Source organism: Camponotus vicinus, unplaced genomic scaffold (assembly GCF_025532165.1).
Source record: "Camponotus vicinus isolate PSW18456_S1 unplaced genomic scaffold, iyCamVici1.0 SCAF_3, whole genome shotgun sequence".
Lineage (NCBI taxonomy): Eukaryota > Metazoa > Arthropoda > Insecta > Hymenoptera > Formicidae > Camponotus > Camponotus vicinus.
In genome coordinates, this window is record NW_028141967.1 from 4,130,323 (window position 1) to 4,150,495 (window position 20,173).

The 20,173-nt window shown below is 35.9% G+C and overlaps 2 protein-coding genes across 2 annotated transcripts; both read right to left on the minus strand.

The window, feature by feature from the left end:
- Positions 1-24: 24 nt before the first annotated feature.
- On the minus strand, positions 25-3,006 carry Sod1 (superoxide dismutase 1). Its single transcript, XM_083094359.1, has 4 exons — positions 2,638-3,006; positions 2,158-2,254; positions 798-985; positions 25-429 (listed from the first exon to the last, which is right to left on the minus strand). The coding sequence occupies exons 1-4, from the start codon at positions 2,704-2,706 to the stop codon at positions 322-324; spliced, it is 462 nt and encodes a 153-aa protein (XP_082950485.1). The 5' UTR covers positions 2,707-3,006; the 3' UTR covers positions 25-321.
- Positions 3,007-4,271: 1,265 nt separating this feature from the next.
- LOC145968695 (uncharacterized) lies at positions 4,272-18,736 on the minus strand. The gene is made up of 3 exons (XM_083094356.1): positions 18,378-18,736; positions 16,687-17,152; positions 4,272-16,582 (listed from the first exon to the last, which is right to left on the minus strand). The coding sequence occupies exons 1-3, from the start codon at positions 18,407-18,409 to the stop codon at positions 14,948-14,950; spliced, it is 2,133 nt and encodes a 710-aa protein (XP_082950482.1). The 5' UTR covers positions 18,410-18,736; the 3' UTR covers positions 4,272-14,947.
- Between the last annotated feature and the right edge of the window lie 1,437 nt (positions 18,737-20,173).

Genomic DNA, 20,173 nt, shown 5'->3' on the forward strand with positions numbered 1-20,173 from the left:
CTACAGTAATTAAGAAAAGAGATATATTTATAAATATAATATATTGCAGAGGAATGTGTTCTACAGTTGTATTTATATTATTATTTAATATACAACAAGATATGACATATATATGTAAGTTGAAGCTCTCTGACGTTTTATTTCCGTACTTGGGAAGAACTAATAACTTCTATTGTGTTTAATATAACAGAGGAAAACAAAAAGTAACATGTTTGAATAATACGGCTAAATACATCAAAGCCGAACGATAAGAAAATAATATGCCTCTAGTAGAGTCTGACCTCCATCCATCAATCGCTCGCATAAATCATGTAGGCGCATTTACTTCGTGATGCCGATGACGCCGCAAGCGAGACGAGCGCCAGCATTGCCGGTGGTTTTCGAGAGCTCGTGGCCACCCGCTCCCAAATCATCCGGATCAGCGTGAACCTGAAGATTGGAAATATATATAATTTAGATGTTTTACATCTAAATAAAATATCGTACAATTTTCTTTAGTGTTATTATCAAGATATTACTATGCAAATATCTCTGATGAAATCATCAAAACACTTACTTTGTGTAATGACTCTACATTTCTTATATATTAAATAAAAAATATTCTTAAATTAAAAAAAAAATCTATCAATAAAATTTAGCATTAATAAAGCATACGCAGAGCATATTCAGATTAAGTTCTTGTATTACAACTTGGGTAAATCTATATTGTAGATTTTTTATGAGAATGAAAACAACATAAAGACAAGGATCATGAGATAATGAAAACGAGAAGACGTAATTTAAAAATTAATACATACCACAACAGTTCGTCCAACAACACTATGCGGACCACTGAGCTGAATCTGGGAGTCAGTGATGTTGACCTTTGCAACACCATCTGCACCAGCTTCCACGTTTCCTAAATCTCCAATGTGGCGCACAGAGTCCTTTGGACCGCCATGCTCCTTTGCCAAAGGATTGAAGTGAGCACCTGCACTAGTACAACCTGCAGAAGAACATGATCATACATCTTACACACTATAACTTGACTTTTGAAATATATTTTGATGTATTTGCAAGCCTCAAATCTTTATTGAAGGATAAAAAAATTATGAGAAAAATAAGCACTTTACAAATTTTCAGGTAAACAATGAAAATAAACTATGATTTAAATAAATCATTGAGAAAACATGTCATTAAGTTTCAAGGTCATGATAATTATTATTCAGCATGAAATGCAATTTAACAACATGTTAATTTAATATTGAATAAACAATACATCTGGCATTAAAAATTAATATTGTTGGAATGGAATAGAAAAAAGTCAATCTGATATTTATTAAAAAATTACAAATAAATCAGTAATACAGTTATCACATATAATCTCTATCCTCTGTCTCTATCAAGAAGTAAACAAAGAACATTGATATCACATATATTTTTTCATAATTAATTTATTATTTATCTCTCTCTCCTTCTCTCTCTTACAAGAGGTAGAAATAACTTGATTAAAATAAGTTTTCTCTCAGAATTCTCGAAGAAACCTTTATAAGAAATTATAAATGCAAATAAGATAACCTTTTGCACTTCACAGTTTTTACGAATCATTACATAATATGTTTATTCCACCAATGTATAAGAGTGCATAAATTTGCTATATCTGACACATTTCTATATTTATATTTTGATTGAAAAAGGAATAATAATATATATTACAATTTTTGAGAATAAAGAATCAGAATCAGTATTTTTATCTTCAATTATTTTTCTCTTACCTTGTGTTTTGCTTATTGTTGCAAATTCATAAAGTATGAAATATCCATTAAAATATATCAAATTGTGTATTTTGCAAAATATCACAGTACAAAAATTAAAATTAAAAAAATTAATTTTTATCAAAAGAAAAAGAGAATTATTGTGCTAATATTTGGAATAGAATATCAAAATTCTTAGAACATTAGAATTTTATTTAGAATTTAGAGATTAGAATTTAGAGCAAAGAATTAAAAATGTGACAAACATTAATTTGAAATTATAAATCAATATTTTCTTTTTAGAAATTACAAATTTAAAGATTGTATTATTTGATTCTACCAGATAATTATATAAAATAATAAAAATAATATAAAAAAATATATGCTATCTGAATATTCTTGTGTGTATTTGATTCTAATATACCATTAGTGTTATCGCCAAATTCATGAACATGAAAGCCGTGCAAGCCTTTCTGCAAGCCAGAAACCTCTCCAGTCACTTTCACCGTACTTGAACCATCCTGCAATATACAAATGAAATTTACTATAAAATAAAAATAAAAAAAATTATAAGAAAAATATTATTTTTCAATACAAACAAAAATTAATGATTATAATTGAGCATTATATGGGATCAAGTTCTCATAAAGATCATCGTTTTCAGAGATTACAAATCAGAAAATACATAAACTATTTGATACAATTCAAATGAAATTTATAAAATTAATTTAAACATTTATTAAAAAAATTTAAGATATATTAAATACAAAGTACTATTTTTTTGTATCGCGTTAAAAGGCAAGAATCTTTCGAGCCTGAAACGAATAAGTGCGAATAAGTGATTTGCTGGAAAAACATAAAAATTAGATTCAGAAGTCTTTTCTTGCTCGTGGACGAGATTTACCGCTTGCTCGAAGTGCACGGTTCCCTTAACGGATTCGCCCTGAAGGACACAGACCGCCTTGATCGTCATTTTGCGAATGTTCCTGATCGCTCGAGACCTTGACGGATGGACGATTCGCGATGGACTGCGCGATTATGCAAGAATAAAAAGATTCAACTGCTGAATCACGCCTAATCAAAATCAGAGAAACTGCTGACGTGCCGTGTGTGCGATTGACATTGACATATATATGTATAGGTGATATGTGTTTTATGTCGGCGAAGTATCTCAAACGATAAGATAGCCAGTAACGAGCCGATAGCCGGAATAAGATGTAGATGTAGCGATAAACAGAGCGGCTTCCGTAATAATATTTCGCCGGTGACGCTCGAGTGAAGAAAAAGGAGAGGAAACGACGGCGGTCTCTCTTTCCTGTACTCGTCTTTCGTTGAGAATGAGACGGCGATTCTCCCATCTACATTTCGCGGCTTTTTTCAGATCGTATCAAGCTATCTATTCCTTTATTCAGTCCATGGATAAATTTATTATTAAGTATATTTAATATCTTGAGTCATAAACCAACAATATTCTTCTTAGACCGGTATTCATAGTCCGGTCTTATATTTAAGATCGTCTTTAGTTCATCTTCAGATAATCCATAGCCAATAAAATGATACATACAATATCTAAAGATGAACTTAAGACAATCTTAAATATAAGAACGGACTATGAATACCGGCCTTAGAAATTCAATAATTTCTTAATTTTTGAATATGCCAATTGTATAAATATTTTTTGAATCGACAGTCATGATGTATAAGTCACTAGACGCGATGCGTATTATTGATCCGTGACTATCTTCAGGTGATAAGGCAATTATACGACCAATCGGGTTTCAGAACCTTGTGTCAACAACATGGCGTGGCCAATCAGAGATTTATCAGACTTTTCTTTTTTTAATTAATAGTAATAATAATTTTTTTTTAATGTATGCCATTTGACACTTATTTAGGGATTATTTATTTTTCATTGATATATTTATTGTCTCTATTGCACTTTTTTATTTCGTGTAAAATACATAGAGTAGAAGAATGATTAAAAAGTAAATAATATATTGTATATATTACTGTTATATATATGTAATATATATTATATGTTATATAACATATATATATAACATGTAATATAAGTAATATATTTTTTATATATATATATAGGGTGTCCCAGGTATCTTCCGTTCAAAAAAAAAAGGCAGATTCTCTGGCCAATTTAAAAACGATTTTTCCTCAGCGAAAATGTCGAGGGAGATCATTATTTTTTGCATATTCCCAATTTTTGTCATCATGTATCTTTCTAAGCCTTAAATTAAAATTCTATTAAAGTAAACTCTACCTAAAATTAACTAAAGAATGTGACTTTATTAATATCTTATTCCCATAAGCCTTAGTTTGCGAAAAACCCTTTATTTTCAATCGTTTATAACTCGAAAACTATTAGTGCCGCGACATTTTCGCTGAGGAAAAATCGTTTTTAAATTGGCCAGAGAATCTGCCTTTTTTTTTTGGACGGAAGATACCTGGGACACCCTGTATATATATATATATATATATATATATATTCCTCTTTCGAGAGAGCATACAAATAAAACAGACAAATGCATTTTACTATTGCATTCGTTTATTTTTCTTATGTTCTACTGTAATACTGTAATAACATACAAGAAATGCACTTTAATGAAACCTACAGAAGAGAATCTGAAATAGAGCCTGATACTTAACATCGCTTTTTCACGCCATTCTGCCTTTGCGCCCGCAATACACAAATGTAACAAATGTATACTTTTTTTGTTTCTCTCTCGCTTAGCAACAAACGCAAACATATTTCCGTTAATCGGTAGATTCTTTATCTTTTTTTTTTTTTTTTCGTCTTTTTCGATCGATATAAGCGATTCGTACGACAAATTCATTCACTTGCTCGCTTCTCGAGTACTCTCGCACCCTAAACGCATTTACACCCACACACGCTATTGTTATACCGCTATTAGCGTACTTGCCGCTCTGAAATATGTCATGGTGAAAAAAAAACAATAAACGAGCCACACTTTTTTTTCCCTTTCAATGAGTTACCTCTCTTTGGCCGTGAGAATTAATCAAATAATTATACTGGAGTTCAAATCGCTCGCAATCAGGAAATTTCGCCATTTTTCTCTTTGCCTTCGCTTTCCTTTTTTTTTTATTTATTTTATTTTATTTTACTTTTACGCTCTTTTTCCCCTTTTCGCGACAAGTGTTATCGAAACGTAAGAATTTATCCCCGCGGAATGGAATCTTCAAGATTCATACGGTGTAATTAATATCACTCCTTTTATATCACCCTTCCCAGCAAACACCAAATAACAGTTATATAAATGTTACTTGGTGTTTGCTGGGTTGTGGCAAATTTGATTGTACCAAGCAAAGTAGCAGGATCGCTCCAAGAAAGGAGTGGACCTATAATTGGCAACATTGCTAATAATTCGTAATGTTTTTTGTAAGAATTATGCTGGAAAATTCATTTCATCTCCAATCTTCTTAAGAACCTCCTTGATTAGGATTATTAGAGATTTAATTTCTATAAACTTCAAGTCTCACACAGCATACACACACACACACAATTTTAATAATATATTTACTCATTTTAAAGACTAGAATTGTTTACTGACGAATCTTTTCATTTTTGTATCGCGTGCACATTTCTTCCAATTGCAGTTTCTCACGAGAAAAACATTACAAATTATATCATCCTGCGGCCAATTATGTCGCTGATTTCCGAATTCGTTCGCCATAAAAGAATGCCAGGTTTTCGTTGAGATCCGGTCATTAAAACTGTTTTATGAATTATCGAGCAACATTGTAAAACGATTCTGACTAGATGGTATAGATGATAGATAGATTCAACATCACAAACTATAACAGAATGTCTCTCCTCTCCTCTCCCGATTACGGAATAGACGGATCCAGATTTCTCGTCGAAGATCCAAGAAGCCAGCGATTTAGGAATATTTTTAAATTAAAAAGAAAGTAGGCGAAATTGTGACAACTACATCTCACACACATCGAAAATGAGAAAAAAAAATCATAGAAGGTATTGGAAAAAATTGTACATGTCGCAGAGTCTTAAACATCTAACATCTTCTGACGTCATGCTTGATAAATGATTTTTGGAATTAACAAAATTCATCGATAACAGACAGACATTTACGACCAAGGAGTGGCTTTCGAAAATTATACAAATATAATCTATGATTCGCATAAATGTACGTATGATATTTATGTGCAATAACGAAAAGAGCTCTCTCTCTCTCTCTCTTTCACTGTCATAATCACACGCACGCACTCTCATCTAAATAAATTGAGTCGATTACAAAAATCTTGATCGCACATATTTTCGGACACAAGATTGCGTTCGTCCTTAAATATTTCATGAATATAATTCGGAGATGGAAAGTTCAGCGACATCGTATTGTTCGAGTTTCCGTTTCGACGAGAGCGCGATTTTGTAGAATCGCTATTCTAAAAGGTACCACTACACGGTTTTTGTAATTCGTTATCGCGCCAAAATGCGACGTTACATATTCGGAGCTTAAAGTATTAAAAGGACGATGTGCAATGTAATTTTTCGGCGTCTTCTCTCTTTGTTATTCGTGTAATGTCACGTGTGACGTTTGCCACGTGGCGCGCCACGTGACGTTAACTTGACAGTTCGCATGACACGTGGGCGACGCGCGAGAACTCGCAGAGTTCCCCTCTCCCTCGCATACATTTTCTTTCACCTCGCAAGTTAGATTTAATCATACAAATTTATATAATTTAGCGACACCTCGATTCCCCAGTCGAGGATGATAACACTCATACGTACACGAGCACACATGCATACAGGCGTACGAGTCTCAACGGAGAAATTTCGAAGGAAAATAAGAGAACAAAAGGGAAAAAAAAAAAATTTCGCTACGGATCACATTTTCCGTGTCGAATTCATTTTGTTCGTCGTACATTCTCGAATTAGGACAAAACGCACCGCGTTCTCGGCGCGCGCGTTTTTACCGCCAAACACGAGCAGATTTTTTCAAGCTGGAATTTTGAAAATCCAAGCATCCTAAGGAATCTTACGTGATCTTACGTCGTGTCTAGCGCTAGAAACGTGCCGCTAAAACGGTCTGATTGATGTGACGCGCTATACCATACTGTTGTTGAAGGATTCACCCGTCGAAGGACCACAAAAAATGAAGCGCGAGACAGGACAGGCTTTGCGAGGCCCGTCCCGTACGAGTATGTTAGTAAAGAGGATAATTAATTACGCGATACTTTGTTTTGAGAGCAACAGGTTACATCTTCGGCACATACTTTTCGCCACCTTGCTTATCTCGCAGAGATTCGACGAATCTTAATGACTCGTTTTCATTAGTCGGTGTGTATTTTTTTTCTTGCGTTTTAATTAATTGCGCACTAGTTGCACTTAGAAACGTTATTGCGAGTTCAAACGAGAAAATTATGAGTATATGATGAACCAAAATCAGCCGCGAATCTAACTCGGCTGGACATTGATCGCTCATTCATCATCCAGCGAACACCAAATAACAGTTTTATAACTTTTAGTTGTAATTTCTCACTCAACAATATAACTGTTACATGTTATGTAACAGTTACATAACATGTTATATATCAGTTACATGTTATATAACTGTTACATAACATGTAACTGATATATAACATGTTATGTAACTGTTACAAACATGTTATATATCAGTTACATGTTATGTAACTGTTATAAACATGTTATATATCAGTTACATGTTATGTAACTGTTATGTAACAGTTATATTTTCGAGTGGGAAATTACAACTAACGATTATATAAATGTTACTTGGTGTTTGCTGGGCAGGATCTTTTTAAGTTTACATCTTTTTAAGTTTATGACAGATCGATCGAAATGGTTTTTGATCTCGCCGAGTATATTATAAGTGCTCTAATAACTTTCAACCGGTTCTATGCACGTGTTTTGGTTATAAAAAATATTATCCTTGTTAAATTAGGAGTACATTTTAAAAAGTTTTACGTGTGTGCGTTTATTTATTTATATATATTCTGTAGCCTCTTAGAAATTTTAAAACTATTATCAGACGGACAAAATCTTGACGTGTTCACACGTGAAGAGAGAAATTTCTTTCAAAAATTCCCTTTCGTGTCTTGAGAACTTGAACAGAGTTTTTTTTTTATTTATTATAAAACGATTTTTATCACTGATATTTAATATAATGATTTTAATCCGTCACTGTACGAATAAAATTACACTTCGATTATTTCTGTTAACGAACGTTGTTTAACGCACTTTTAAGGAAAATAGAGACACATATATGTTTAATAAAATATTTAGAAAATTAACGCATGTATCATTAATTTTTATCCTGTTAATTTCTCTTTAGGACACCCTTAGAACGCAAGTCGGGGTTCTACGAAAAGAGAATTCCTGAAGGGAGCGCAACTTCGATAGCTTCGATAGGGAAAAGGGGAGGAACCGGAAACCGTAATCACGAGGATTACGAGGTTCCAGGATCCACGCAAAGTGCTTGAACAATCGCGAACATCTCTAAACAAAGTGGATAATACGAACGATGAAAAGTAGTGATAACAATACAAGGTCATGGCCACACTTAGGACAAGATGAAATCACACCAAAAAACGCATTAAAAGAAGTAAAGATACATTTCGTCTCTCTCATATACGATATCCACGTACGATCGATAACAAAAGAAAGATTGCAATTGCCTTCACTTTCGAGCAAGAGTGCAATTTTCGTGCCTATCGAAGAAAAGAGTATCGCAAGCGACTCTTTGTCATCAACCTGCCACGTGTTCACATGGATTAGGGGGGAAGGGGGAGGAGAGAAGAGGGTTACTAAACTCATATGTAAATTGGCGAGATTCAGTCTTCGTGTAAAAAAAAAAAAAAAAGAAAAAAAAAGCTCCTATAATATTACGATATTTATGTTTGCGATTAATTAAAATGTTTATTTATATATCACAGCACTCGTCAGCGTTCATCGTATGAAGAAGAGAAGAAGAAGAAGAAAGTAGAAAAAGAACAAGGTACTCTCCCCCGATCTGCGATTACATCGTTTACTCCGTTTTTTATCGTCGCAGGATTCGATCGATCACCGATGCTCGACTCTTATCACAGGGGCGCGTCGATTATTATAAGTCTCATAACGATTTATCGGACAGTTTTGAATAACGAGCTTAATCAACGAGGATTTAAACGGAATGGCGAACCAACTTGCTATCCTACAACGTTCTAACTCACCTAATCTCGGAGGAATCGAACGATCCTTTAATTTCCTTGACGAATTGTGTGCAAAGAAGGCATTGCAAGAATTTTAATTGGTTCATTTCGATGGAAATAAAAGTGAAAGGTGTTGGATGAATAGGAGACACAAAGCCGCAACTGCATTTTATAGTCACGAGATATGAAAGATTTCGTCTCGATCCGATGAGATTATACAACCATTCTAAAATACGTCATCTTCGTGGTATTTTATGGAGTATAATTTCCCTCTCAACTTGTGCACTTTATCAATACTCGCACAATTAGAGTTAGAATTCTATGCTTCTTGAATATAATCTCAATCGAAATCATAGCATCTGCTATAATATAGGGTAAACATTACACAGTCGCAGGTATCAAACACTTATAGAATTATATTTCATGTTTATTTGAAATATAACTGCTTTTAAAATAAATAATATAATTCAACAATAGAGCGAGAATTAATAATTAATTTTTAGATTGCGGAAGAATATTCTTGAATTTGAAGACCAGCATAAAATGGCTCGACCATTTCTTCGCTCGGAAAAATTTCGTAATAATAATATATTACTTATTAACAGACGTCGAGAAAATTTGTAGAAAAAAAATAATGCATAAATAAAGTGACAATATTTTATCATATTGTTATCTCTTGGGGAAAAAAACTTACACAATCTAATTAAGACATACTATAGTTTGTCTAATCATACTGTTTACCCTAGAAAAATGAGAGGAAAGTGCCTTCGGTGTCCCTTTCGTTTCCCGTTAGCTAAAGAAAAAAAAAAGAAATGGATATCGATGACCCTGCATTAAGCATATCGTTACGATCAGATGATTGATACACTGCTTATAAAACTGAGAAAATACATTCCTTACTTTAATTATGATGCACGATAGGTAGGTCTAGAAATATGCTACATTTTACATATCACAGAACTACACGTACACCTGCTACCCATTGTTTATTATTTTATTTAAGAAAAAGAAGACAAGGAACAAAAAAAGAAAACAAAGGAAACAAAAAAGAATTCAAAATTATAGTATAATCATAAATAATAGTTATGCAATATTGTAAATCAATTCAAACTCTTTATGAAAGCCAAGTGGAGTACAAATAGCATCAGTAATGATTATTCCAACATCGTAACAATAGTTCTTCTCGGTAAAGAAAATTAATTAAATTAATTAAATTGATTAAATTGATTAAATTAATTAAATTTATTAAATTGATTAACTTTATAGCGATGTTTTTGTTCAGTGCCATTTGTTTTTCGACTTGGATGAAAGATTGTCGCGAGAGATTTGATAGCAGGTGCACGCAATGTGCGAGAGTATTTAGTATTTTTCTTTCGTGCTCGCAACACATACATTTCTTATTATTATATTACTATTCAATCCACATATGCAATCAGACTGACAAGGTAGGCGCATGTGTCGAGCTGAATATTTTCGCCGATCAAGAATCCTAGAATCCAGGGATCCTTTAACTCGAAGATTTAAGTATCTATTTAGCAGTGAAGACATTTTATCTTCCAGGGATAAAATCATGCAAGATCTTTCAAAGTTTCTTTTTCGGAAAGCATCGAAGAGAAAGACTGAAAAAAGACCAAACAAGAGATATTAAAGCTCTGCACATTCTGTAACACTTGAGAAGCAAAAGATTCTACAATTCTAAAAGATTAAAATTTTAAAATAAATTAAATATATAGGTTCTCTGAAGGTACGAAATCAACTAAAAATGTTGGAATTTTTAAGATGCCGTAGACCTTTTTTTGCGTTTTGAAATTCGAAATTGTCCAAATTTCGAAATTCTCAACTGTGGGGGTGCTAAAAGTTCCTATTCGCTAAAGTCTTGAAGCTTACATCATGTTTACGTTCATCGTATTTCACTGAAGATCCTAAGATAGCCGAAACTTCCGAGTTCCAAACTTTCAGGGACTGTCCAAAACTCCCCTTATCCGAAGAAGAGTTCCAAAAGCTCTGAAAAATCTGAAAAATCTGTTTGAAAATCCACCGGGCAATTTTACCGACGAAACGACAAAACTGCAAATCGCAGCAAAATCCTGAAACGTGAATCTTCAAAGACCTAAGGATCCGAAGATACGAGCATCTCCTGATCATCAGGAACTGCCAGGAATGGCCCGCTTCGTTGAAACATTATTGACTATCGTTTCTTTTTCCCCCGCAAAAAATACCGTAGATTCTACGACAATTAACAGCGTCCGAAATGAAAGTCCACGGAGATCGTGCGATCCCTAAAGTATCCGCGAATCTAACCGAGACGAATGGGACCTTTCTGCGAAAGGCATTTTCTGCATCTCTCTGCATCTCGTGCGCGATGAGATGATGGCTAATTATTTTATAAAAACAAGTTGCGAGAGTGAATAATCGCCAACAATCAACAGTCATTAATTAATGGCGTCCCTGCGCGAGTGCATTTATTTATCCGTATTAATTCTCTGGCCTTTCTAGAAAGTTAAAGAAACGAAAACTTTTGTTCGATTTATTCGCGTCGCGATTTTTATGAATGTTCGAAAGAAAAAAAAATAATCGTATATGAAATTCGAAAACAATCGATAAATATATTAACTAAGAAAACTATGTTTTTAAGTGTGCAGTGTTAATTGCTATTAAATGGAAATCGACGAGAGAAATGCTCTTTTGGGAAAAAATGAGGTTTCTCGACTAGTTGCTTTCTTCCCTGATTGAGACCAGAGAATTATCTCTTTTTCTTTCTCCTTATCACACCGTCTCTTCCTATCTTTTTTTTCTCGATAATTACATGATATACGGTGGTATGTGCAGAGTAATCTGGAGGCTCGCAAAATTGCTATACGCTGCTAATAAAATGTATCACATGCCCTATATCAGCCGTGCGCCAATTATTTAGTTCGACAATTAATCGGGCATGTTGATTAAAAAATGTCCTCCGGTACCGCAAAGGGCTGCTTCAGAATACAACAATATGTTATATCCTTAGTTCATTATACGCAAGACGATTCATCCTTCAACCAGTATCTCCTTCGTGAATCCATTAAACGCAACTCCAAGATATCACAAAGTCTAAGGACTTGAGTTTGTTCAAGAATCGAGAACTCTAAGCATTTTGAAAATTTATACTCTTAAGAATCCCTTCTCGATGTTCAAGAAGTACTTTACATCGAGGATTGTCTCGAATTGTTCCGGTGAAAAGGCAGCATTGAAGAAACAAAAAAAAAAGGAGTCGTTGAGATTCTTGAGGAGCAAATAAATCCTGGACGCTGGAATTATACTGGTCGAAGGACGAAGCATTGGCAAAAAGTAAAGTAGAATCGCTTTCACTGTTCACCGGAGTGAGAAATGACGGCGCAGTAATTTGGACCGTTGCATGTCACAATCAACTAAAATAGCAGGTACAACTGAATGTTAGTTTCGATGGCGGCCAGTCCGCGCGTACGACAAGGCGCGCAGAGACAAGACCACTCAGTGGCCAATTGCATAAACATCAAACAACAATGTATCATATAATCATTCGTTGGTTCAACAACAAATCACTTTCGATATATATATAAAAATAAGGTATCAAACTTTTTTGCGTCGAGGTACACAGCCATCGTGACTACGTGCTTAATTTTACGTGTGTTGTCCCCTAGAAACCATCTGCGTCTCTCCAAGGATCGAGCGTTCGAGCCTCGTCAAGGTCCTTGGATCCCAGACTTCAAGGATCAGGGAAGAGTTATAGATGCTTCGTGTTAATAGGATATCAGAGCTCGAGGGAGAACAAGCTTAAGTCCAAAGTAAATATATATTTCCAAGGATTGGGAGCCTACAAAAAATATCGCATTATTCCAAGAAATACAAAAGGATTTTAAATATTAAAAAAAAAGACACTCGAATACAAATTTATCAATTAATAAAAATTGAATTTATTTAATATTACATTTAATCTTCCGAGTGAAAAATTCCGGAAATTTGGGATCTTGGGAAAATCGACGACCGCGGGATTTCAAGGATCCAAAGACCTCGAGGCTTCGTTTGAATTTTTATCAGGATCATCGGAGCACGGGACACTTATTTTAATAACGCTACGATTAGTTGTGTCGGAGTGCCCAGAAATTGGTTTAAGTTCCGTCAGCGGAGCTGTTTCCAGAACGAATAGACATTCTACAACTGTTCTACTCTATCTGTCTCTCTCTTTCTCTTGTTCGTTTTTTTTATTATTATTATTTAAATTTCTTGCTCGCGGAACAGGGGGCACGACAACTTGTTCATTATGTGCTGGGGCACATGAAAAACGGCTTAATTTTTATGCAAAAGGCCTTACAAATTTTCTTCCCATATACAGTATATCGCGCGTTTTATTCGCTTTTCTCTCTCTCTCTCTCTCTCTCTCTCTCTCTGTGTATGTGTGTAATCTCACGCGAACTATATAAATAAATTATAAATTATTACACCTGATATATAGTCTTAACCCACCCCCTTCTATATGTTTCGTGCATTTCGGAAAAAGCATTTATAATATAGTTATAATAGTACTCGCACAAGAGGATTACTATTTCTCAATTATAAGGATTTGCGGACCATCAACGTGACGATCAACATCTAGAATCGATATTATATCGTGTGCATGCTCATCGCTAATGATGCTAAATACTACATCAAAAATTCGAAAACCAGAATGTGCCTCGATTGATTACAGCTTTTGTCGCTTTTCAACAATTCGAGTCCATAGCTTCGTCAAATTTCCCAGTTTAATTAGGTCGAGAAGGACGAGCGAGAAAATAAATAAGATATATTATAGACAATCTCCCCCCCTTTACGTAATTTAAAAATCGCTTATAGATGCAGTGTCAAAAGTATTTTTTAATTTAATATTTAATAATAATAATTTATCAGTTAATTTAATTTATTTAATATAATAAAATAATATAATAAAATATGAATATAAATAATATTGAGAATATATGATATATAATTTACATAATTTATAAAATAGATAATTTTATATAATAATAATTTAATTTATATTTTTTATTTCATAACTTTTTTAATGATTTTTTTTCTTACATAGTTTAGCACTTCTTTCGTGCCATTTAATTAATAATAGATACTTCAGATTCGCATTACAGCCCTTAATCGTGACGCGTGTTATCTCAATATACATATATATTATATTAGTTGGACTCAAATTGTTAAAGCATCTGTTTTTCCTAAACTGCGATAATAATAAACAAAAATCAAATTCTTTTTTTTTCACCTGAAATATGATTCCTCAAGCAACAATTTTGCCGATTAAATATCTCGAAATAAACACTGAAGAAACGTTGAACGGGCACAATTCCAGAAAAAATTAATGAAAAAAATAAAAACAAGAGTGTGTTACATTAAAGATATATAGGTCCATATTTCGAATTCTCTCTTATCAATAAAAGCGTCTCTAAAAATGGCTCATAGCCAATCAGAAGGTTACAAGTCACCTTTAGAGGCACATTTTATGAATAAAAGAGGATTCCGAATACGGGCCATAGTAGACTGCCGATTTTTCAAAATTTTTGCATCGATGGAAAATAAACAAAAATCAAAATTCAAAGACTATGACTTCAAACAAACAAACAAATAAACAAACAAAACCTTTACAAATGTATCTGATATTACCTCTTTAGAGAGAAACTCGGAAAAAAAATATTAGTGTATTATATAACTTCTTCTTTGATAACAAAGATAATTTTCTTTGAAGGTGTTAATAAAGTTGACGAATTAAAGTCCAGGAAACATTCCCCGACCGGTTAAGGAGCTCGAATAAAATTCTCAGAATGCATCGCAATTATTCCAAATTATTCCAAATGAAGGCTTCTGAAATTCTTGCAGGTCAATTAATTATCATCGACAGTCTACCCCATCTAAATTGGATCCGCTATCATATGCAAGTGCGCCCGATAGGCGGGGCCTTGTCTTGCTTACCTACCTCTTCATTTAGCCCGTACTCCGACGGTCTTGCACCGCGGGAAGCGTCACTGCTGCACCGGCGTAGGCGGATAGGGGTATCCGTACGTCGGCACCGCTTGAAACTGCTGGCTGTAGTGGCCCATCGATTGATAGGCGCAGGCCCCAGCGTTGGGCGGCGGCCGGTTGGTCTGGAAGAACTTGCTGTTGACGAGATTCTGAATCCCGGAGTCCGCGTGCCCACCTGACGGCATCATGAAGGGCGGCGGCATCGAGTACACATTCGGTCCGTTCTGGCCGCCGCTGAAGCCATTCTGTCGATTTTGGAAACGATTACCCTGATAACTAGCGGTTCTACCTTGGTATCTGGGTGCTGGAGCGCTGGTGGTCTGATGAGCCGGTTGACACGCGTTGTTAGTCGGCTGGTAACCATTCTGATAGCCGTTAGTGGACTGCCGTTGCTGCTGCTGATAATTGTTGTGTTGCGGTAGTTGATAGTTGCTCTGGCGATTGGCCTGATAACCGCCATTACGCTGATGACGCGCCACCATTTTCTCCTGCACTACCTGATTTTGCTGGGTAGTCTGGGGAATATGCTGATTCTGCCAGTTATTTATCGTCGGGCTGATATTGTTCCTAGGACTGCCGTTGTTATCTTTATTGACGCGTCCGTGGCTCCATCGCTGTCGTCCCTTGCCGTATTGGTTCCTCATGGAATTTGCAATGTCTGCCAATTGCGGGTTTATAGTTTGACCGGCTTCTTCTAACACCGCGATCAATTCTTTCGCCTGTCTCGCGTTATTCGGCGTGAAATAAGCGTAGGCGGTGCCGGCGCTCTGGCAGCGACCAGTTCTGCCGATCCTGTGGATGTAGTCCTCGGAGCTGTTGGGATAATCAAAGTTGATGACGTACTTAACGTCCTCGACGTCCAAGCCGCGCGCCGCTACGTCGGTCGCGACAAGAATCATAGTTTTCCCATTGCGAAACTCTGACAAAACGTAATCGCGCTCCGGCTGCGATTTGTCGCCATGAATCGAGATGGCCGACCAGCCGTCGCGTTTGATCGTCTTCGTGATATCGTCCACCTTCTTCTTCGTCTCCACGAAAATGATCATCTTGCTACCGCGTTCGGTTCCAATTTCGCGCAACAATTGCGACAGTTTGTACTCTTTCTCGTGTTCCTGACAAATTTCGATGATCTGTCGGATGTTGTGATTGGCTGCCAAACTCAAAGAACCGATATTGATCTGGATATAATCGGTGAGAAAGTCCTCGGCGAGAGCTTGCACTTCTTTGGGCCAAGTGGCAGACCACATGAGCACCTGCCGATCCGGCCTGATCTGTTCGATAATTTTGCGGATCTGCGGTTCAAAACCCATGTCCAGCATTCGATCGGCCTCGTCCAATACCAGGTACGTGCATCTACGTAGATTGGTGGTGCCCTTTTCCAGGAAATCGATCAACCTGCCAGGTGTCGCGATGCAAATCTCCACCCCGCGTTCAAGATCGCGAGCTTGAGGTCCCTTTGGCGAACCGCCAAAGATGCAGGTATTACGAATGCACGATGACGAGCCGAAATCGCGCGCTACCGTCTGAATTTGTTGGGCCAACTCGCGCGTGGGAGCGAGAATCAGAACGATTGGGCCATCGCCGCGATTGAGGCGGGGCTGATGATTGATATGCACTGTCGCCGGAAGGATATACTGAAATAAATAATGTTTTATGTAAAATTTATATTAAAAACTATATATATATATATCAAATTTTTTTCAATTTAATATTTACTTAATTGATATGTTATACTCACTGCCAAGGTCTTCCCAGAACCGGTTTGTGCAATCCCAACAAGATCTCGTCCACTAAGTGCAATTGGCCAGCCCTGAGCTTGAATTGCAGTTGGTTCGGCAAATCCTTGCTTCTTGATTTCCTCCATTACATAGTCTGGAAAATTACTCTCCTCAAAAGCCTGGATCGGAGAAGGTGTATTATTGCCCTTGACGGTGATCTCCTTGCCAGCGTGATACATGGTGATCTCATCAGTTGTTCTGTTGAGAACATTCATATGGGGAACATATAAATTCTTCGTTATTGTGGGCAATTTGGACAGATCCCAGCTGGGTTTCTTCAACAAATCGCCTGGAGTCTTCCTGTTCTGTTTCTTCACTCCAAATTCCTTTTTAAGTTGCTGGCTCTGCTGCTGACTGTTCCAATAAGTTCCGCCATTTCCTCCATTGCGAGTAGCGGTATGGTCTCGATTTCCTCTGGCCCTAAAACTAATTGAAAACTTATTATTTATGCATTTCTGAATAAAGAAGAAGCAAGAAAAAATGCAAATGTAAAGGACATCCTTGACCAATTCATGATTCAATCTCAAATCCTTTTGTCACTTATATCAAATTACTATGCATATACAGGGTGTCAGGGCAATCTCTTCCCCAAAAAAAAGCTCTTGTAGCTTACCTCGAAAGCTTTTCAAAAAACTATAATATAGTATTTTTTCATCGAGTACTTTTCGAGTTATGAGGCTTGAAATAATTTCTTAATTTTTACATAAACCATAAAATATCTAGTAAAATATTCATTTTTCGATTATCTTACCTCAATACTTTTATGTACAAAATAATGAGAGGAATCAATTGGTGTAAAAAAAACACATAATTGTTTCGAAAAAAAATATGTAATTGTTAATTGCAAATTACATATTTTTTCTTAGAGACAATTGTGTGTTTTCTTTACACCAATTGATTCCTCTCATTATTTTGTACATAAAAGTATTAAGGTAAGATAATCGAAAAGTGAATATTTTACAAGATATTTTATGGTTTATGTAAAATTAAGAGATTATTTCAAGCCTTATAACTCGAAAAGTACTCGATGAAAAAATACTTTATTATAGTGTTTTGAAAAGCTCTCGAGGTAAGCTACAAGAGCTTTTTTTTGGGAAGAGATTGCCCTGACACCCTATATATATAAATATAATTTCTTTTTTCACTTTTTCTTTAAAATTTTTCGTTAAAATTTAAATATCAGCTTTTAAAGAAAAAGCGAAAAAAAACTATGCGTTAATTTTGTCCAGGAGTATATATATGTATATATACATATATTAAGTTAAAAAAAAAAATGGATATGTACATATATATCCATTACATACACACATATCCATTTCTTTTAAATTTGAAAATATTAAAAAAAATTGAAAAAAAAAATCAATTTATACTTACTAAACAATATTTTCTAGGGCTGTATATTTTTTTCAGCGTGACCAATTTATCGCGGCAACAAATAGATAAAAAAAAATCCGCCGGGCACTAGATGCTTTGAAATCCGTTGGATTTAATTTTTCATCTTCGTGGATAGAAAATGGAGCGCGCGGCCGAAAGTTCGCAGCGCGAAATGGCGGCCGATGGGCCTTTGAAGGATCCGAGACAGCCATCGTGAAAGGAGAGATCTCGATGCCCCTCGACGACTAGCTGATCTCGAATGTCCTCGGGGACGTACCTGCCGTGCGTTTGCGGGAATCCGTTGTACATCCTTGCTATCTATCGGTCCGGTTCGGGATCTAATGACGTTTATCGACGGTAGACAGATGGAGAGAGAGAGATGATGATGCTTCGCAAGGGGCGCCCGAGGACGACGCGTCAAGTTTGTACGGCTGTTGCGCGGCGACGAGGTCGTGGACGCCGAGGGACGTAGCGACTCTGGTCCTCTGGTGCAACTTGGGATGCTGTTGCGCGAGCGACGATACTCGCCTCTCGGTACAGCAAATCCACAGGACTCAACCCACAGGAGCCGGCGAACGGAGCTGCTAACGGACTGACAGACTCCGGCGGGACGGAAGCGGCCGACTGATGACTGATCGGCGCAGCGCGCAGCATCAGCGCCGCGCTTCCGCTTCCACATGCGACGCGGCATCATCGACCCGCGCGTCGGCGCATGCGCGACGGGCCGGGCCGCGGGCCGCGCATGCGCGCTCGCCCCGCGGCGGTCGGCTCGCCGCGCACGCGCAGTCGTCGCGATCAATCGATCAAGTGGAATGGGCGGTGGAATGGACGGCGCAGGGAGCGTTGCTCTTTGATCGTGGAATTTTTCCATCAGTGTGATATATATAGCCAATTCTTCAGCACAAGATGTACATATATACAATATGGCACGATTGGCTGTCAAATAGATGAATTTGTCGAGATTTTAAAAAATGTGCGCCTATCTATGTGTATCTTGTATTTCCTCTTCTTTTTTGATTAATTAATTTTTACAGAGAAACTAATCTCTAATCTCTAATTATATTGAAAAAGAAAAAATACCTAATGTCATTATTTCTCTGGGATTGCGTTCGAAAATGTATCTATTATCTTGTTAGAGTGTATAGTATATTTGATTGAGCAATATATCGGAAGCGATAATTTCTTTGTTTTAACCGACGATTTTTATTCTTAAAAAATACACATTTTTATTGAATATCGAATGGTGGATGTAGTGAATATATAGTAGAAATTTATGACAGCATTTTTTGTAACGACCCATACAACACAATATTGCAATGTTGTTATAATATTACAACAATATTAATAATATTGCAGCAACATTGCGGCAATATTGCAATGTTGTTATAATGTTACAACAATATTAATAATATTGCAGCAACATTGCGGCAATATTGCAATGTTGTTGTAATGTTACAACAATATTAATAATATTGCTGCAATATTCTGTGCTGTGTGGGAAGTATCATCCCAGCAAACACCAAATAACATTTATATAACTGTTAGTTGTAATTTTCTATTCAACAATATAACTGTTATATGTTATGTAACTGTTACTACTACCGTTATATAACTGTTATTTGATGTTTGCTGGGATTATAATGCTTTCTCGATTAAAGTTAGCCTCTTCTGAATCAAATATTAACTAGATGCATCGCGTCTAGTTACTTATAATCATGACTGTTGGTTCAGGAAATACTTACTTAATTACTATATTCGTATATAAAGAGACCTATAATCAATACAAAGATATATAAACATATCAATTAAGGCGCCTTTTCATGTCCAACGTTCATTTTCAGCGTCCAGATGTCACGTGACTAAGGTCCGAATTCATAGTCGTTTCTCAAATCTTAAGACTAGAGAATTTCTTAAATCTATCCTAATGCGACCATTTCATTGGTTGAATAAGATAGCTCAACCAATGAAATGGTCGTATTAGGATAGATTTAAGAAATTCTCTAGTCTTAAGATTTGAGAAACGACTATGAATTCGGACCTAAAAATAAGAACACTCGAACGTGATTGGTTCCT